The 17603-nt window shown below is 38.0% G+C and overlaps 1 protein-coding gene across 1 annotated transcript; it reads left to right on the plus strand.

The window, feature by feature from the left end:
* Nucleotides 1-1638: 1638 nt before the first annotated feature.
* On the plus strand, nucleotides 1639-15201 carry PSMA5 (proteasome 20S subunit alpha 5). Its single transcript, XM_070939667.1, has 9 exons — nucleotides 1639-1820; nucleotides 3382-3448; nucleotides 7324-7450; nucleotides 8221-8288; nucleotides 9328-9435; nucleotides 9535-9593; nucleotides 11939-12041; nucleotides 12800-12886; nucleotides 14930-15201. The coding sequence occupies exons 1-9, from the start codon at nucleotides 1792-1794 to the stop codon at nucleotides 15005-15007; spliced, it is 726 nt and encodes a 241-aa protein (XP_070795768.1). The 5' UTR covers nucleotides 1639-1791; the 3' UTR covers nucleotides 15008-15201.
* The last annotated feature ends 2402 nt before the right edge of the window (nucleotides 15202-17603 follow it).

A 17603-nucleotide genomic window follows, 5' to 3' on the forward strand; every position in this document is an offset into this window, starting at 1 on the left:
CCAAACTACTCAAAATTTCCGCTACCAGTTCTCCGGAACTTGTCAGAACCTGCTGAATTTCACCCCTGTTACCAGGGACCACTTTGCTGTATACTTCAACACCAGCCTCTTTCCCTTTCATTTTTAAAACAAGATATTTTAAAGAGGGAGTTAACAATTTTACCACTTCTAAGAAAATAAGAGGAGTGTTTGGTGCATGGGATTTTGGAAGCTAAGTAGTGAGATTCAGGAAAGGGCTTATCTGATCGAAAACAAAAGCTTCTCCACTGCATACTCAGTTTGGTGTCCTTTGACAGGCACAAGTGGGCAGATTTATGCAGCCAAAATATATGGAAACATGCAAAATTTGGTCAGTAATATTTTGGGATGACAACTGTTTATTTTACTATTGCTTTTCTTATTGGGATGTCACATTTCAGACTTTTATTTTGGACGTAGCTTCTGCACAGGTTGTCTTTATTAGCAACTGTCTTGTTTAGCAACTGTTTGCAGTCACATTGGTCCGTTAAGCAAAGGAAAGATGAAATAAGATCAAAAGAGCAGTCATGGTTTCACTTAACAACTGCTTCATTTAGTGGCCAAACTGCCAATCCCAACTATGGTCATGAAGAAAGATTACATGTAGTTCTTTGTGCTTTACAGCACCCACAGTCCCTTCTCCAGTCAATTGCTTTGACACACCAGAACACCAAGTACTGCTTGTCTCATTATCTTGATTTAAGCCACTGTTTAACTACCATTTAATAAATCACAATAGTGCCTTCATAGAACATGTATTGAAACCACACAAACCATATTTTTGTTTTGAACGGATGAAACACGGCATTGCCCTTTAACCATAATATATAGGCTGCTTCAGTCCTGGGGCATAACTCATTTAATACTTTGAACGTTTTGGTCTTTTCCCCCACCTATAAATGATGCTGGGCATTTTCAGAATCCTCGTGATAAACGGATCATTGCCCTTTGCCCCAAGATCTCACTTGGATATTGAATCTCAAAACAGGGTGAATTGGTAACAGCGTGATACCAGGCGAGAGCAGATAGTATAGGTCTGGTTGGTACCTAAATACTAAAAATCATGAGCTGGTCCAGGTTTCATGCTTGGGTTTCGCTACCGCTTATGGACAATTTTAGGTAAAAAAATCACCGCACATTTTTAGTTCAATATACATTTGCCCCTAATAACGCTTAATGTTTAATTATTAAATTATTTATTTAGCAAAATAATGGAGTACTGTGTTATAACACAAAGATACACGAGGATGGGAAAAACGCTACGATCGACTCCCGGAGAAACAGAACGAGCACATCGTATATCCTCCTGTAATCTCTTAGTTCAGTGTTTTTCAACCTTGGTAGCTTGAAGATGGGTGGACTTCAACTCCCAGAATCCCCCAGCCAGCAGCGCCCATCTTCAAGCTACCAAAATTGAGAAACACTGTTTTAGTTGGTTCTCAAATCTGAAGGGCGGGATTGATAGTCCCCTCGTAGACCATGGCAACCGTTAGCCAATCCCGCCTTGGTACGAACCTTCCCAGGGCCAATTGCACGATGGCATTGTAAGCTCCCGCTTCGGAGCTCTATTGGCTGGTAAGCACGCGAGGCGTACGCCGTCGAGATTCACGCATGCGCGGTGTTGGAGTGGTGGCTGAAACCGGGTGCTTGTGGTGCTGACAGGGCCATAGCCGTCTCCGGACTAAAGTAAAAGTCGAGGCTCGAACGCCAAAGCTTCGCGTCCGGCGCGCGCATCTTTTCTTTCGTGGTGCTGCTGCGGCTTCCGTTGCCAGCATGTTCCTCACTCGCTCCGAGTACGACAGGTAAGTGCAGCCAGGACGAGCGGAAGCGCGGCCTGCTTTTGGCCGGGGCTGAGTCACTGCAGCGGCCTGGCTTTCCGACCGACTCGTCCAAAGGCTTTCGGAAGGGAGTGGAAGCGGCCTCCTTCCTCCAGCTTGCCGGCCTCTCCTCGAGGGTCTCTTTTAAAAGGGGTGGCAGGGCCGCTTTTTGCTTCTTTCTTCGGAAAGAAAGCGCCTCAGTCGGACTTCGTGCCTCAGTGCCTGGGAACGGAGAGCAGTTTTGGCTGCGTGGGGGGGAGGAATAAAATAAGGTCTTACACTTTGGAGCGTAAAGCGCTCCTCACATTCGAAACCGAAGTTTCCCGGCACTGAGTGTCCCGCAAAAGCTTTTCGTTGGCCGATAAAGCAGCTTTACTGTAAATCGAACTGCAAAATCTAAGCAAAATCTGGCGGTAAAGAGATTTTATGCGTATTTGAAACCATACTTCCAAATAAAAAAAAAAAAAGTTTACATTTAGTCTGAATACTTAATTTCAGTTTGTTCGTTCTTTGTAGGGTGCTTTTAAAAAAGAAAAGATTTTCGATTTGCCTTAATTATGCCTGCTTGGGTAAAAGAAAATAGAAGGGATTGTGACATTTTTCAAGTTTTATTAGTTAGAAATCAGGCTATCCCGATCCCTTTTTGAATACTTTCTGCTAGAGGTAATTCATCAAAGTATTCTTTTTCTCGTAGCAGACTGGGCCTAATTTGTGTTGGGAAATTATTACAGTGTATTTTGGAGTAGTGTGTACTCAAGGCCAATACATTTCCTTAGTCATAATGATGATCCTCAAACTTTTGCTTTCGGTTATGCTTACCAGTGATTGGACGAGCTCACTGAAATCAAGTACTGTAATACTTCATTGTTGAATAAAGCACATCGTAGAAAAATCTATGCACAGATATATTTTTAGAATGTTACTTGTACAAACCAATACAGGGATAGCCGAATAAACTTTGCAAAGTATTTTTGGCAATATGTTGTGATATTTATCAAGAAGAAAAAGTTTAATTTGGTGGTGACTTTCATAAATCATTTCATACATTTAGTTTTTTTTCTCACGTTTTGCAATATCATAAACTCTCAATCCCTACGGTCACTGTTTTGTTTCAAGGGATTTAAATTGAATTAACAAACTTGTTAATTGAATTAACAAACTTGTTAAACTTGTAAAAATCTTCACTTTCTTGGGAAAATGAGAAATTTCTGAGAAGTTTGGAGTTTAAAACTACACCACTAAATAGAATGCTGTCTTTGGAGAAAAAGATTTTTCACTATATTGATATAATTTTTTTTGCTAGAAAATTTAAGATATTTAAGATATGAAGATTGAATATTTGCTGTTATAGATAAGATTGTATCTTTCATGAATTTGTCCAGTTTCTTTCTAAAACACCCTTGTTGGTTATTTGCAACAAGTCGAGTTCAGCTAGAAAAATACTTTGTCTTTCTGAATTATTTGAAATTAAACTTTATTACATAAGTGATTGAAAATCTAAATTCTAGTAAATGTTCAATGTGACTCTTGATTATTTCCTTTGCAGAGGCGTGAACACTTTTTCACCAGAAGGAAGATTATTCCAAGTGGAATATGCTATTGAAGCTATCAAGGTACATTTGAAACTATTGTGCAAAAAGTACCTTGAGCTACTTCATAGAACTGGATGGACTGGAATGTGGGAATCTCAGAACAGTGAATGGAGAGTACAGTTTGAGAGTAGTGTTTGAGCAATCCTATCCAATTCTTCTGCACTTTCTTTGAAGAAATGCTGAGATAGCTTTTACACAGTCACAATAATTGGTTGAGACTGGCAGTGTGTTGCATGCTATATTCTTTCACTTACCCAGTTGCATCAAATAGAATTTCTGTAAAATGTTAATGTAAATAACTGGGATAATATGATGGGTTTTGTTGAAAAATGCTCAGGAATCAGTTGTGTAACATTTTGCACACATTTTGAATTCAGCTTTATAAGAATAAGCTATACTTTATATCTGAACATGGTATGCTTACTGAAAGAAAGAAAATCCATTTCCCAATTTGATTATGTAGCATGATTTTAGTAAGCAATTTAGTATGCAGCAACTGGAACATCGTTATATTGCATTGAGAACCACTACTGTTGTAGTAATTACAGTGCGGAGTAGGATTAGTGTGATATAGGTTCATGTTGTTACTAAACCGTGGAGGTTCACTGTGTGACTTTGGGCCAAAAAGTACAGCCTACCTTATGGTTGTAAGGGGAAATATTAAGAGGGATTGCTTTATACATAACTCAAGCTTCATAATTCAAAAGAAACTTTTTAAAATATGGGATAATAGTACCGGTAGTAGTACCATTTTAAAGATGGGATAATAGTAACTATAGCTTTGAAATTCCTGCAAGGGTTCCTGAGGCCAGAGGAAATTTATATTTTCAGTGTATTTCATGTTACCTATTTTTGCATGCTTCTTGTTCTGTCATAGCATACCCATGGTCACATGATAAAAGTTTAGGCACTTGATAACTGGCATGTATTTAGAACAGTTGCAGCATCCTGGGGTCATATGAAAATCATTTGTGATCTTCCCAGATGGCTTCTGACAAGCAGAGATGGGGAAGCCAGATTTGCTTAATGAATATATGATTCACTTAACTGTGGAAAAAAGTCATAAAATCAGGCTTGACTCACTTAACAACTGATTTACCTAGCAATGGAAATTCTGGCCCCAATTGTGGTTGTAAGTCGACTACAATCACAATGGACTATCAGTGGTTATTATTTTTCGCATGGTGACAGCGCGATTATTTTGCACTGAATAAAATTAAATTCAACTTTTCTTATTCTGAACCTTCATAGTGGCACACTATGAAGTGAACGATTAGTAAGTTGGCTAGTCTGTTACAATTGTAGACCGCTATATATAGCGGTCAACATGTAATATGTAAAAAAAAAAAAGGAAAAAAAGCAAATATTATGCTGTTTTTATGCAGCTCAGTATACTAAGTATTGACTCATCAGTGCCTACAAGTTTCATTAATAAAGATATATAGAGCTGCATGTCTCTCTCAAAAATTGATGGCAAACATGCTTGACATATAGACTATTCATAGCTGGTATTATGATTATCTTATCTGTTGTTTCAGAGTCATAATTATCTAAACAAATGCATGCTATTCATTAATATTAAAAAATATGTTTATTTTAAAATAGTTTGTATCTGTGCTATAGGGCCTTTCTCAGAGCCAAGCCAGAGCCTTATTGTTTTGAAGATAATTGAGTTTAAGATTAAAAAATAACAGTTTTTTAATGCAAATATCTTCAAGCAAATTACATGCTATGAGAAGATGCATGATCTATTTTGTACAAAATGATCTTGGGTATTTCTTGAATGGGGTGGAGCTGACGTAATCATATAAGGGCTTGACAGGATGTATTGTACATATTAAATAAAGAATTGATATACCAGATCACGGAATGGGACAACTCAGTGTGGCTAGTTTGGTGCAGCCAGTTCATCACTGTCAAGTCGCCTCTGCCAACTCACTGCCACCAAGTCGCCACAGAACAACTCCACACGGTCAACTCGCTGCAGGGACAACTTGCCGCAGAAGGTTGGAGGGAGATCTGGGTGGTTGGGCTTGTGAGCAGATATGCAGAGTGGCAACAGCGGCTGAGGGCATCCCATTTTCACACACCCCACCACAGTTGGCAGTGCTGCTGCCAAGCTCCAGACTGAAGAGGCCCAAGACAGACATTGGTAGCAGTGGATTGGGAAGGCAATGGTGAGTGGGGGTATCCCATTTTCACATCCCCTGCCATTGCTGCAGCAAACTGGAGCTCGGCATGGCAGCGGTGGGGTGTGTGAAAATGGGACGCACCCAGATGCTACCCACCCAGCACACCACCAAACAGCCTGAACTCCCCAGAGCTCAGTATGGTAGCAGCGGTGTGTGTGAAAATTGGATGTGCCAGTTGCTGACACTGCTCTGCACTCTCCCCATTCACTTGCCTGCCCACCCGGCTGTCTCTCCAGTGGGAAGTCACCGCTCTACCCACCTGTCCGCCCGCTCACCTGACTCTTCCTCCCTTCACCATAGCAAATTGTCCCTGCGGCGAGTTGGCTGTGTGAAGTTATCTTGCGGTGACTTGGTGGCAATGAGTTGGCAGAGGTGACTTGGCGAGCTGGCTGTTCTGAGCTGGCTGCACTGAGTTGTCCTAGATCCACCAGATCAATTGATGTAGTTAGTGCAGTTTATCAAATGTTACATATTGACTTAAAATGAGAGAGAGAGACTAATAACAATGAATGGTAAAAAGGTGTTCTCCCTCATCCTCAGTCCATGATAATCAATAATGGTCCAATTATTAGGACACCTGCAGTTTAAGGACAAAACATTGACCATTGATTTAAATGTTTCCTCTCCAAAGCTGCCCTTTCTCCTTATTTTGTGGTGCCTTAGTGACTAAGACGCTGAGCTTGTCGATCAGAAGGTTGGCAGTTCAGCGGTTTGAATCCCTAGCGCTGCCTAACAGGGTGAGCTCCAGTTACTTGTCCCAGCTTCTGCCAACCTAGCAGTTTGAAAGCACGTAAAAATGCAAGTAGAAAAATAGGAACCACTTTGGTGGGAAGATAACAGCGCTCCATGGGCCTTCGGCATTGAGTTATGCCGGCCACATGACCACAGAGATGTCTTTGGACAGTGCTAGCTCTTTGGCTTTTAAACGGAGATGAGCACCGCCCCTAGAGCTGGAAAACGACTAGCACGCATGTGCAGGGGGACCTTTACCTTTAATGTTGGGGGTTGAGAGGGTTTGCCATTGTTTGCCACAACATATCTGCTATTGCACAAGATGTCCTTATAGAAACAGGTTTAAGAACTTCTATGAAGGTCTAGAATCAAAATACAGCAAGTTCAGACATGACATATCTGTTTAAATGAAAATATGGTCTAAATTTTCGCTTTCATGTTCGTATTCTGGGTTTTGGTTGCACCCAGCATACATCCTATTGTTTAATACTCTTCTGAAATTCTGCATCTGACTATCATAGACTCTATGTGCTGAGTATTTCTTAGATTATATAAAGCAAATTAACAGTTCTTTAAAAAGGTGAAGGTTCCCCCGCATGTGTGTGCTAGTTGTTTCTGGCTCTAGGGGTGATGCTCATCTCTGTTTCTAAGCCGAGGGTCCAGTGCTGTCCGAAGACGTCTCCTTGGTCACGTGGCTGGCATGACTAAATGCCGAAGGCGCACAGAGCACTGTTACATTCCCACCGAAGTGGTCCCTATTTTTCTACTTGCATTTTTTACATGCTTTCGAACTGCTAGGTTGGCAGAAGCTGGGACAAGTAACGGGAGGTCACTCCCTTACACAGCACTAGGGATTTGAACCGCTGAACTGCCGACCTTCTGATTGACAAGCTCAGGATCTTAGCTACTGAGCCACCGCATCCCCTTTAAAATTAAAAATGGTTAAAAATGGTTTATTATTATTTTTGTTAGCTTGGTTCCACAGCAATTGGAATCCAGACATCAGAAGGAGTTTGCCTGGCTGTGGAGAAGAGGATTACTTCCCCACTTATGGAGCCAAGTAGTATTGAGAAAATTGTAGAAATTGATTCTCATATAGGTAAGAATGAAAGCTAATTCTTAAGAAAATTCTGCAATGTAATTGCAATATGATTAAAATTCTTTCTTTGGTGGTCTTCTAATTCCTATAGTATAAGCTTATATGTAGACTTCCTTTGGTGTGAAATTAATATTTACTAGTAATGATCATTGGGTTTCTGTGTTCAAAATCAGCACAATATAGAATCAGATGTAGAAATCAGAAGCAACTTGCTACTATATGACCTCTCTAATAAAAGTTTGTCTCCAAATATAGAAATTGGAGAGCTGGGAATTGCAATGTGCGCTCTTGATCCCCAGCCAATTCCTCTGTTGGAAGCTCATTGATTGACCTCTAATGTTAGCCTGTCCTCTGTACATGAGGCCATTTTTTTAATATAGTCACATACACACCTCTGATGAGAACTGGAGTAGACTTCATTTATATCTACCCTTCTCTGTGTTTAACATTAATGTTGCCTATTTTAATATAGCCGTAAACAATTGTATTGTCTAACAAAGTTAATTAACAAATAAGTATAACTGACAAATATTGTAAGGTATCAGTACCTTATGTCACTTGACCTGCTTTCTTTCACATGCAAGTGCATGAACTTTGTTTATAACACATTTGACTTTGAACTTCTACAATTTTTTAAGAGTATCAATATGCACATGGATGGATGATTTAAAACGCATTGTTTATTTGAATGTTCATAAATCAATCTTTGGTGTCTCATAGGAATCAGTGTTGAGGCTGGTACTTTTTAATTTGTATCTCCCTTTTTTCAGGTTGTGCAATGAGTGGCTTGATAGCCGATGCAAAGACATTAATTGACAAAGCAAGAGTTGAGACACAGGTAAAAATCAAATACTGATCTTTGTGCGTCTTGCTTTTTTTCTCCCACTTCTTTTTTTTTTTTTTTTTTTTTTTAGAAAATTAGTTATTCACTCAGGCTTAAAACAAACATGGCAGCAGAACTGCAGAAAATAATTACAAATTAAATTTTATGTGAAAAAAATATGCAAAATTCAAGATGGAAATGAAAAGGTGAAAATAAGATTCCATTACTGGACTTTTATGTCATTAATTATTTACAATTACATGAATATTATAAAAACTGTGATGGCAGAATATGCTCTACTATTATGGCTTTAGGATTGCTGTCTTTGAACTGAGTTTGACAGCATTTTAATAGTCTTATTTCTCTTTTTAAATTCTCTATCCAATAAAGAAAAAGAACATGTAAAACTTAGGAATAGATACATTTTAGGGCACAGGTAAAACTGTTTTCCAAATAATTAATCTTCATAATTGTCAGGACTCTGCTTGCTATGGATGTGTTGTTAAATTGAAAATGTGTTTCAGTGAATGATTTCCATAATCTTTGCAAGTTAACATTCTTGGATCAAGGAGCTGCTTCAAATCACACTTAAGAGCACATAAATCATTTTTCTGTGAGTGGTTTCTGCACAGATGGCAAAATATTTAAGCTACTCAACTATGGAATATTGATTCTGTGATTGTAAGATTAGCTTCCTTTCATGTAATAAACTACAGTTTGCATAGGAACTGCTCATGGTAGAATGCTTCCCATGTGGTTGGAAGCCTTAAAAGAACTTTAACTAAGCTTGAATAGAAAATATGGACAGTGTTATTCATAGCACATATCTATTCTAAAAGGAATAACAAATTAGGCATGAATCATTAAAATCTTGCCTCTTGTGCGTTCTTCATACTAGATTGCAGTTGGTTTGCATGGTAGGTAATCTTTTGTGCATTTCTTCTTATGGTTATAATTTTGGCTTAAGTTTATTTGGATGCAGATTGTATATGTATTGAAGAAGAAATATATCTTTTATGAAAAGAGATATAGATGTCTCTTTTTATCATCTCAGAATCACTGGTTTACATACAATGAAATCATGACTGTGGAGAGTGTGACACAAGCTGTATCCAACTTAGCGTTACAGTTTGGAGAAGAAGATGCTGATCCAGGCGCAATGGTATGTATGTCAATTATTTGTTAAATGTCCATCATTGACAATTGTACTGTTCAGTTACTAAGTCATTAAATGCCTGATTCTTCTATGATTTAATTCTAGTCAAGGCCATTTGGTGTGGCGTTACTCTTTGGAGGAGTCGATGAAAAAGGACCTCAACTGTAAGTTGGGTTTTGTTTCTTCACTCTCATTATTTGTTTAAATCCAGGCTACTTATCACTGCTGAGTTAGAAGATAGAGTACCATAGAGTTCTACATAATCAACCTGACAATGACAACAATCAACCAATGGAACAGCTTGCCTTCAGAATTTGTAGGTGTTTCACTACTAAAAGCTTTCAAGAAGAGACTGGACAGCCATCTGTCACAAATGGCATAGGGTCTCCTATTTGGCAAGAGGTTGCACTAGATGACCTACAAGGTCCCTTCCAACTCTGTTTATTCTATTCTATTCTATTCTATTCTATTCTATTCTATTCTATTCTATTCTATTCTATTCTATTCTATTCTATTCTATTCTATTCTATTCTATTCCATTCCATTCCATTCCATTCCATTCCACTCCATTCCACTCCACTCCACTCCACTCCACTCCACTCCACTCCACTCCACTCCACTCCACTCCAAACTAGAAATGAAGGAGAATATCAGTAGATGAAGACTGGATTGGGTGTATGAATTGTATGGATTAACATACAATCTTTTAGGAGCTGCCAAACTCTCCTATGCTAGTATCTGTCTCCATTATTAAAGGTACAAAGATACTGGCCAAAAAGCAAAGCTGTTTTGAGGTGTATACATTTTCATAGTGAAAGCTATATATATAATTATAATTCAAAGATTTTTCAGTGTTTGCAAGGACACATAGGTGTAAAAATATGATAAATTTGATTTTGATATGAAAGCACAAACACCTTACATCTACCATTAAGGTTGAAAAACAAGAAATTCAATTATTTTTCTAATAGATACATATGCAAAAACCATTTGAATGTCACTTTGTACAGTATATGAGTTCTGTATATGTATAAAACCTCTGATAAAATGCAAAATTCAATGAAAATAAAGAGTAAGTTTCCTTTATTGTTGTTGCGTGTTTTCAGAAGAACTTGCAGACTCCCTTAGGTGGTGTTTAAGACAGTCTTGTCCTTGTAACTAGAAGCACTTCAAAGTTCCAAGTACATTTTAAAGGAGAAAGTTGTCCTAAATTTCATAGTGGAAGCACTCAGTTAAGAGTGCAAGAAAGGCTTGAGAATGAAGAAGGAAAGCTTCCACTATTGCCATTTCCAAAAGGAGGTTGGAGAAACATAATTTACTTATACAAGCAAAATACATTTGACAGACAGCACATTCTAAATGGTATACATTGCATTTTAATAAACTCAGATTTCTTTCATCTTTAGGTTGTCTTTTTTTCCTCTCATCTTCAATTTCTTCTTCAGTAATTAAATACAGTCATGATAAGAGGAAAATATAGTTGACACCAACTATTTAACAACAAAATGTTCTTTATTAAAACAAGTATATAAGAAATGGTATTGTAAATATGTATTTTAAAGAACATGAATTGTTATAGTTTGTAAAATATTTAATCAGTTGCTGAGATTTATTAAATTGCTGCAAGAAAATAAGGTAATTTATTTCAATTCTGAACCATCTCTAAATGTTTTTTTACCATCACTGTATTTTTATAACCAACTCAGTTATGCCTGTAGAGATTTTGGTTCACCCAGTTACAGTATATTACTGCCTTCTGTGCCTTCATATTTATTTACTTAGTTTAATGTGCTTGTGGACCAATCATTGAGCTGCTAGATAAATATCCAGCAACATGTTTTTCAATAGATAGCTTTGATAAAATCATAGTTTGTAGAATTATGGGTGTACAAGCAATTGCATGAGCTATAGGAACTTAAATCCTAAAGAAAGGTTCAAAAATTTGAAAACCGCAAAATATAGCAAGGAGATTAAATTCATAGGACTCTTCTAAAAGAAGAAGGAAAGGGCAGGGATACTCGTTTGTTCACACTATATGCTTAGTCAAGGGAGTGCACGGAATTTGCTATAGAAAAGTGTAAAACTAATTTCTGCAGCATAATCTTGGCCATTCTAATAAATGAAAGGACAAATCTGACTTCAATCTTATGTTTTTTAGAAAACAAATAAGTAGAAATTGATTTGATTTGATTGTGAGGGAGAGAGCTGGAAAGAGAGAAGGAGAATTTAATACAGGTGATATTTTTGTGGCTATTAAAAGAACAAAAAAACACCCTAAAGTTTGTTTGAATCCAAAGTGTCCTCTTTTTTTTTTTGTATTGAATGTGTTTCTCCCTACTAGTCTCCCAAATTTGTTGGATGTAAGCGTTTTATTATGATACGCACATGTGTACCTACACAATCTGTTCCTAATCAAATATAACTCTCAGAATAAAACTGCAGACTTTATAAATGATCTGCGTGGCACTTGATGTTTGTTCATTTTCATATCTTTTCTTTATGCATGTAGATTTCATATGGATCCTTCTGGGACTTTTGTACAGTGTGATGCAAGAGCAATTGGATCAGCTTCAGAAGGTGCACAAAGCTCACTGCAGGAGGTTTATCATAAGGTGAAAGCCCGTTTTATTTGGCCTTACTCTTTATTGCAGCTCCTTGATGAAAGCAGAGAAGTGAAGAAAATAAGTGTGACTTTTATTGTAGCAGTATCCACAAAATCCTGTTGTTTGGTTCTCTTTTAAAATAGCTGTAACTTTAATACTGTGTTCTAGAATCACCTGGGTTATCTTTGTTTCTCATCAATGTATTTTGAGCAATTTAAAAAGTGTCATTACCTATGGCATTTTGAATATTTTTTCAACATATTTATAAGCTCCAGGTGGTTTTGGATCTGAAAGGTTCACAGGAGTAGAACCTTTTATAGAAATATCATGAAAAGAAATTTTGAGATATTTTAAATTAAATCTGCTTTCTTGACTAACAAATCAAATTAGTAATTTAATCTCATGCCTAAACAAGATCTTGTATTGTCTTTAAATAAAAATGACATGTTAATTATGATATGTCAATGACTGAAACCTGCAGTTCTCAGCCATAAAAATATTTTCACAATGGTGAACTGCATCCAACTGTAGCAACAGATTTCTATGAATACTTTTCCATCGAATTGAGATTTACTGTATGTAAATTCAGTTTAGACTAGCATGTGGAGTAAGAACACTGTCCAGTCAGTTTTAGACATGTAATTAATTATATATAATGACTTAGTTAAGCATTTGTTTAATTTAAGAAAATTATCCAATTAATGTAATAACTACAGCCACTTGGTGCCTATCATATCAGCCTTAAGTTTCATGATTTCTCTTTACAGTCAATGACACTGAAAGAGGCAATTAAGTCATCCCTTATAATTCTAAAACAAGTTATGGAAGAAAAGCTGAATGCAACTAACATTGAGGTATGTCAATCCATTTATTAAAGGTTTTCCATCAATGTCCATATGTGAATTTCGGCACAGATATTGAAGTAGCTTAGATTTACTATGGATTGAATATTATGTCCCAATTATTTTGGGGTAGAATTGTAGGAGTTAAGTTGCACATTTGGCTCTGCTGCTTCAGTGTTGATATTCCTGAGATTAGAGTGTTGAGATCTTTGTAATGAAATAGTGACCCATATACTTCTTAACATCTACATAGCAATGGGAAAGGTTCTTTACTGCCATAGCAGCAAAAATTTAATGTGATGTGAATAAATCGAGTACTTAAAATCTTAAAAACTAACACTAGTGACTCAAGTTCCATCTAAATTAATGTTCTGCTAACTAGACAATTAGATGGGAATGTGGACAACTACCTAACTTAAAAACAGAAAACTTTCTGTTCTCCAAGAGCTGGAATTGACAGATGTATTGCTTTGATATCAGAAATGCCATATTATTGTTTTTGATGAATTAAGGTTGAGGTTATCCAAACATGGCCAGGATGAGAAATTCAGGAACTAGAACATATTGAAGGCTTGGAACAAGGCTGTGGCAGAATCTAGTGACTTTATGTGAACTTTAAACAAAGCATATCAGATCTTATTCAGACTTGGATAGTAGATCAGTAGGAAATGCCAGGGCTGACAGTTAAATTGGGAAGTCAAAGAATCTTCCCAAAGGATATATTGGAAAACCACTTCAATAAAGCTGCCAAGTAGCTTTATTGCAATGGTTTTTAGGAAATTGAATGTATGCAATGTTGAATGCAGCCACTGAGGGTAGCCTTAAGACCAACAGAAAATGTTAAGTGAATTGCATAAAGGTGTCAGGAAATTACTAAAGCCGAGGGAGTTGGAACTAAAATGCTGTGCTTACACTGTACAGCATAAACTTAACATAGTGGCCCCTCTCCAAAACAGAAATGTGTGTTTTGACATAACACAACAGATGGAATATTTGGGCTATAGGGGATTCTTACTGATGGATTCTTGATAGGCACCCAAATCTTCTCAGTACTATACCTTCTACCCCCACCCCCACCCCCACACCTCCACCCCCGATTATCTGTATATTAGCTTGTTTCTTGCCATGATGATCTTTAAACATTAGATTACCAATGCATCCCCATCAATCTGCCACCCAGTGCCTGGTCTTCTAACACTTTCCCTGTCTTCCATTCCTCACCTTCCCTCAGTCAGTAATGCTGACATTGCTGCATGGTATTTTTGCAAAAGATAAATGAAAACACACACACTGTGCTGACAACCCGACACACACACACTCCCCAATCTTTCCAGCATATTTTCTTTCCTCCCTCTTTTGCCTTTTCTCAGTCAGTGCACTATTATAGTGTTGGGGCCTTTTCACACCAAGATGGTCTCAGCAGTAAAGAACAATCTCCCAGTGCAATTTATTTCACTAGCCTGGTGCTTCCCAATCTTCCCAGTGCCTTCCCTCCCTTGTCTTATCTCAGCTGCTGATGAAGGAGACCCTTTGGCTCCCACTCTTAACCCACCACTCAGTTCTGCCCAGAGGAATTGTATTTTGGTTACTTTCCACAACAAACTTATTCCATGGACCATATATCTGAAACATGCATATTTTGGTTTAGGCACAGACTATCACAAATCAGCTTGTTTGGGGCAGCAAGAGCTTGTGCAGCAAATATACTGCACAGCCCTACTTTTCCTCTGTATTTTATGGAGCAAAGAGGAATTTGTATCTCAAGTTTTGATGGAGCAGTGTGGATAAAAATACTTGTTCACCCTAATTAAGCTAAACTTAAGCAAAGGTAGTAGAGCTTTTGTAATTTCTTCTTTTCTCCAAAGAACTAGAGCATGTTAGAAATGACTTTGTTTTTAGAAATGTATTAGGGTGGAAAGATATACAAGCCAAAATTGTTCAGACAGTCGAATAGTAGTATCTGTTTCATGTGCAGTAATCAATCTTCTGTATGTCAAGGGTTGCTACTTTCTAATGTGAATAAGTATTTATAACTTGCCTTTGCTGTCCTTGCAGCTTGCAACAGTGCAACCTGGAAAGAAGTTCCACATGTACACAAAAGAAGAACTTGAAGATGTCATCAAAGATATTTGATGAGAGGAGGAACTCTCCCAACTGCCTCATTCCCTGACCACAGCAAACTGAATCTTCAGTTGTTTTCCAGTGCCCGTAACTTTATTTCAGCAGCACGTATGCCTGCTCTTAAAGGCGCAAAGATTTTTTTACAGTTTCTGTACATAAAGATCTTCAACAAGAGGAAACTAGAATAAATCATTTTGTTATTCTTATGTCACTAATTCTTTAATAAAGTTTGGTGGGAGGTATGCTTAAAATTAGTAGTGTTAGGGTAGATGCATCTTCAAATGTTTTCTTCCTCATACATCAAATTTGGCTTTCTCAGGAATGCATAGAAGAGGATGGGAATACAGGTAGTCCTTGACTTACAACAGTTCACTTAGTGACCGTTCAAAGTTACAACGGCACTGAAAAAAGTGACTTATGACCGTTATAGTTATAGTCTTTGTAGTATCCCCATGATCATGTGATTAAAATTCAGAAGCTTGGCAATTGGTTCACACTTATGACCATTGCTGTGTCCCAAGATCACGTGATCCCCTTTTGCGACCTTCTGACAAAGTCAGTGGGAAAGCCAGATTCACTTAACAACCAGGTTACTAACTTATTAGCTGCACTGATTCACTTAATAGGAAAGCAAGAAAGGTTGTAAAATGAGACAAAATGTTTCACTTAACAACAGAAATTTTGGGCTCAGTTGTGGTCATACATCGAGGACTACCTGTAATTCCACCTCTCTCTCACACACAAATATATTTTCAGCACTTTATTATTTGGTACAGGTAGTTCTCGACTTACAACAGTTCATTTAGTGACCGAAGTTACAACATTACAACAGCACTGGAAAAAAAGTGACGTCATGACTGTTTTTCACACTTATGACCATTGCAGCACGCCATGGTCAGGTGATCAAAATTCACACGCTTGGCCATTGACTCATATTTATGATGGTTGTAGTGTCTTGTAATCACCTTTTGTAACCTGACAAGCAAAGTCAGTGGGGAAGAGCCAGATTCATTTAATAACTTACTAACTTAACAATTGGAGTGACTCAACTGTGGACTTAACAACTATGGCAAGAAAGGTGGTAAAATGGAGCAAAACTCACTTAACAAAATATCTCACTTAGCAATAGAAATTTTGGGCTCAATTGTGATGTCGAGAACTAACTGTATCAGATGTTTTAATAGGATAAACGAACATCTTAAAGCTCCAACTGGTTACAGGCTTTACTGCATTTTGATGCTAGTCACAGAGACCACATTGCTGGTTGGGGAAGGCTGAATAAAATACAGTCATTGGGATTAAAGCAGCAGTTGAGCAGATCAATAAATCATTATAAAAAAGAAAAAGGATCCCTTGGGACAATATTGCAGGCCTTTATAGTCTCTTTTTCAAACTGAAAGGTTCCCTCCTAAAATTCAGTACAGCTTAAACCACTGTACATACAGTTATAATTACTGTATATTACTTCCCTTACGTTGTCTATGCTGGTATCTGGTAGTCTTTCTAATATTACCAGTAGGCTAAACTTTCTTCCTTTTCTGGATGGCATGATAGTAACCAAACTCCCAGACATGTGGCCTTCAAAAGTCATTCCTGGAGCTCCCATTTTTAGCCTTTTAAATTACCTAGCTCCCTCATGTGGAACATGAGATAAATCAGGCAGTATATTTAAGCAAATGAATCAGTTCTGACTATCTCCTTTATATGTAATGATTTGTAAATCAGTTATTTACAACAAAGGTAAAACTCCAAAATAAAACCTAGAGGAAAAAATATGTTAAAAAAAAAAAGATTGAATTTCTTAATAATTTTTCTTTATATTATATATTATATTTGTTACGATGCTGAAGTGGATGTGTGGTATGGGGCATGATATTTTTGAGGGCTTTGGGTATGTTAGAAATAATGTGTAGACATTAGATGGGATTTTGAAGTAATTGGCTTCCAGAAGTGACTTGGGGTGAAGTGCAGGCCAGCATAAGAAAGGAAGAGGAGTCAGTGGCATGAGCAAGAGGGGAAGAAAGTTCCATTTGCATCTCTCCAGGCAATGGACAAAAGGTATAGTATAGGCCAGTGATGGTGAACCTTTTTGGCACCAAGTGCTGAAAAGGGAGCGCATGTTCATCTGGGCTGCAACCTGGAAGAGGAGCTGCCCAGGGCGCATGCATGCACATGAAAATGAACTTTCAGTTTACGGCGTGCACATGTGCACTGGCCAGCTACACTCTGGGTTTCTGGCATGCATGTACATGTGACAATCAACTGGCCAGCACACGTGCTCATGCAGGAAAACGGAAGACCAGCTCTTCCAGTTTACGGCACTGCCGCACGCAAAAAGGCCAGCTGATCATTGCGCATGCATGCGCACCAGAAACCCAGAAGAGGAACGGGCAATGCCGCGCGTGCCAGGCAACTTGGCTCCGCATACCCCTTAAGGCACATGTGCGATAGGTTCGCCATCACGGGTATAGGCAGTGGATTTGCACTGTGTTTCCAATCAGGGCTGTACTTAAACTAAAGATGCAGCAGATGGCAAGCAAATCTGACAGCATTGCAGATCAGTTGTGCTTGGCTCAGCTGCTTGGCAGGGCGAGATGGAATCAAAGAG

The sequence above is a fragment of the Pituophis catenifer genome, unplaced genomic scaffold, assembly GCF_029215685.1.
Source record: "Pituophis catenifer annectens isolate HBS135680 unplaced genomic scaffold, rPitCat1.0.hap2 SCAF_3, whole genome shotgun sequence".
Taxonomy (NCBI): domain Eukaryota; kingdom Metazoa; phylum Chordata; class Lepidosauria; order Squamata; family Colubridae; genus Pituophis; species Pituophis catenifer.